The sequence below is a fragment of the Trichechus manatus genome, unplaced genomic scaffold (genome assembly GCF_000243295.1).
Source record: "Trichechus manatus latirostris isolate Lorelei unplaced genomic scaffold, TriManLat1.0 scaffold00244, whole genome shotgun sequence".
NCBI lineage: Eukaryota > Metazoa > Chordata > Mammalia > Sirenia > Trichechidae > Trichechus > Trichechus manatus.
In genome coordinates this window covers 1,491,510-1,494,321 of record NW_004444180.1, presented here as the reverse complement: position 1 = coordinate 1,494,321, position 2,812 = coordinate 1,491,510, and the positions used below count along the sequence as shown (strand labels likewise).

General features: G+C 69.3%; 1 protein-coding gene across 1 annotated transcript in view; it reads right to left on the bottom strand.

Annotated features, from left to right (window-relative positions):
• BRSK2 (BR serine/threonine kinase 2) overlaps nucleotides 1-2,812 on the bottom strand; it is a 33,565-nt gene that overhangs the window by 13,531 nt on the left and 17,222 nt on the right. Inside the window, exon 14 of the mRNA XM_004389421.1 lies at nucleotides 435-495. Coding sequence (XP_004389478.1) covers nucleotides 435-495 — 61 coding nt within the window. The remainder of the gene's footprint in view (nucleotides 1-434; nucleotides 496-2,812) is intronic.

The window sequence follows — 2,812 nt, the reverse complement described above, 5'->3', positions numbered from 1 at the left end:
GCACCACGCGAACAGGGACGAGGGGGGCCCACGCCGCGAGCAGCCCGCGCGCGCGCCCACATGGCGTGCATCGGCATGCACACACACAGCCACCGGAGACCAGAGGAAGCCGAGCACAGGGACAAGGCGGAGGGGGAGACAGGCAGGCGGGGGCGGGCGTGCAACCAAAGAACACGGGACACACGAGAAAACAAAACAAAAGAACGTGCAGTTAGCAGAGCTCCGCGGGGTCACAGCAGCAGCAGCAGCCAGCGGGGCCCCAGCAGTGCGCGCAGGCAGTCCCAGCCCGGGGCCAGGGGTGGGGGGACCCTACCTACCTGTGCGTGGGGGCTGGGCTAGGGATCTCCCGGGAAGGGGAGCGGCATAGGCTGAGGGCACCTGGGGTCCCATCCCACCCTGCGGGCAGAGGGGCGGTTGGGGGTCGGGTCACTCACCCTGGGGCTGCTGAGCGGGCTTGTGGAGAGACCGGAGGACGCACCGCTGATGGACCGAGACCTGGGGGTACAGGCAGAGGGGCGACATCAGGGGGAGCGTGGGGGCAGCCGTCTTCTGCCTCCTCCCCTCCCAGGTGGACCCTCCAGGAGGCCACAGCCCTGGCCAGGAGCCCCAAGACCACTAGTGTTGCTGAACCCTGGCCACACTCCGGTCTCGGCAGCGCCCGGGCATACAGGAGCCATCAAAGCCCCCGCAGCGCCACCGGTCTCAGCCGCCTCCTCCCCCACTCAAGAGCCCAGGACAAGGCACGGCTGCTTGGGCGCTGGACCCAGCCCCCCCGCCCCCGCGCGATGGGCCTTGTCCAGCCCAGGCAGGCCGGGCCCTCATTCCCCAGGCTGCTGCCCTGAGCTTGGCCCCCGAGCCTGGCTGGGGCCCCAGTCTTCACATCCCGGTGCCTGGCCATGCCCACGGCACCCCGACCTCGCCCGAAGCTGCCAATGGTGGCCGCCCGAGTCCGCCCTACAAGAGCCTCGGCAAGCCGGTGGGCGCTGGCAGGACGGTGGGGCCAGGCGCACCCAGACTTGGCCTGGGTATGCCATCCCTCCGCCATGTGAGGAGCAGAAGCAAACGCCTGCTCACCCCTGGGTGCCAGCACGTGCTGTCCTGAGAGGAAGCAGGAGGGGCCAGAGCAGCCGTGGGGGAGATGAGGCCAGAGGACTGTGAATGGCACCACATCCCGGCACCCGGGCTGAGGCCGGCCCCTGAATCCACGCCGGAACCCTGGGCCCCTGTGGGCCGCCCGAGTGACATCCCTCCCTACTCAACACACGGCCCTGCCCAGCTGGAGATCACAGCCCTCCCTCAGCCCTCGGCCAAGCTCCCGATGTGGACCTGGGGGCCAGGAGCCAGCCCAGGGCGGCCGGACCCCGCGTGTTATCTCAAGGGTGGCTCAGTGCCCTGTGGTTGTCCTGTGGGGGCCTGAGAAGAAGCCCCCAGCCGCCCCAGGCCCGAGGCAGGAGCCTGTCACCGGCCTCCACGAAACAGAAAAGGAGCAGGAGAAAGAGGGGGTGGGAAGAGCCTCCCCCCACCGCCCCTGCTGTTTGCCTGGTGGCCCAGGGATGCTAAGCTGTAGGCCCAGGCAGGAAGGGCAGCACAAGGAGCAGAGTGATGGCGGGGAGCAGCGGGCACAGGGGGCAGAGGGAGCTTGGCAGGGCCCCGGCTGCCAGGGCAGTGGCAGGCCCAGCAGTGGCCTGAGGGGAAGGAACCGACGCCCAGGTAAGACCCTTGACCCCCTCTCCTCCCGCCCTCCTCAGGAGCCACAGGTCACACTGATCTGCCTGGGCTGCCCTTCAAGGTGACCCCAGGACCCCAGCCATGCCACCAAGGGTGCTCTGCCATGTGGGGTCCTGGGCAGGTAGAGCTGTGCAAATCTCCAGCCCGGGGCTGTGGGGGCCGCCGGGTGGCTGTCCCTCACTCAGGCTCCACCTAGGCTCGGCTCTCCTGACCCTAGGCCAGGGGCTGTGGGGGCCGGGGGGTGGGTGTCCCTCACTCAGTCTCCACCTAGGCTCGGCTCTCCTGACCCCAGGCCCGGGGCTGTGGGGGCCGTGGGGTGGGTCCCTCACTCGGACTCCGCCTAGGCTCGGCTCTCCTGACCCCAGGCCCAGAGCTGGGGGGGCCGTGGGGTGGGTGTCCCTCACTCGGGTTCCGCCTAGGCTCAGCTGGCCTGACCCCAGGCCCAGAGCAGGGGGTGAGGAGGGGCAGGAAGGGGCCCCAGGCCTGGCCCTGCCCCTGCAGGTGGCCTCTTGTGGCCGTCCATGGGCAGCCAGGGGACTCAGGGCCACAGGTGGCCGAACCAGGAGGAAGCGTCCGCCGCGCCACGCCGGGCAGCAGGACAACATCTGTGGGCAGGGAGTGGGGCGGGTGGGCAGGGTGTGTACCTGTCTTCTTTGCTGAATTGGGGATGGGCCTCAGCGATATCCAGGCTTTTACTGAACACTGCTTTACTACAGCAGGAACAAAGCGAGAAAGAAGAGTTACAACACAAGCGCGCTGGGCAGTCGAGGTCGGGCCAGGGCCTTGAGGCTGGGGACGGCCTGAGAGGGGCCGGAGGGGCGGAGCCCACCTGACCCCGGCCAGTGGACGGCAAGAGGGAGCTGGGTATAGAGGGCGTCCTACGGGGGACCTACCGGGCAGGGTGGCTGGCCAGGCCTGGAGGATGCTCAGCACTAACGTCAGCCCCCAGGCCTTGCAGGGTGGGGCCGCGGGGTGGGTGTCCCTCACTTGGGCTCCGCCTAGGCTCAGCTGGTCTGACCCCAGGCTCAGAGCTGGGGGGACCGCGGGGTGGGTGTCCCTCACTCGGGCTCCGCTTAGGCTCAGC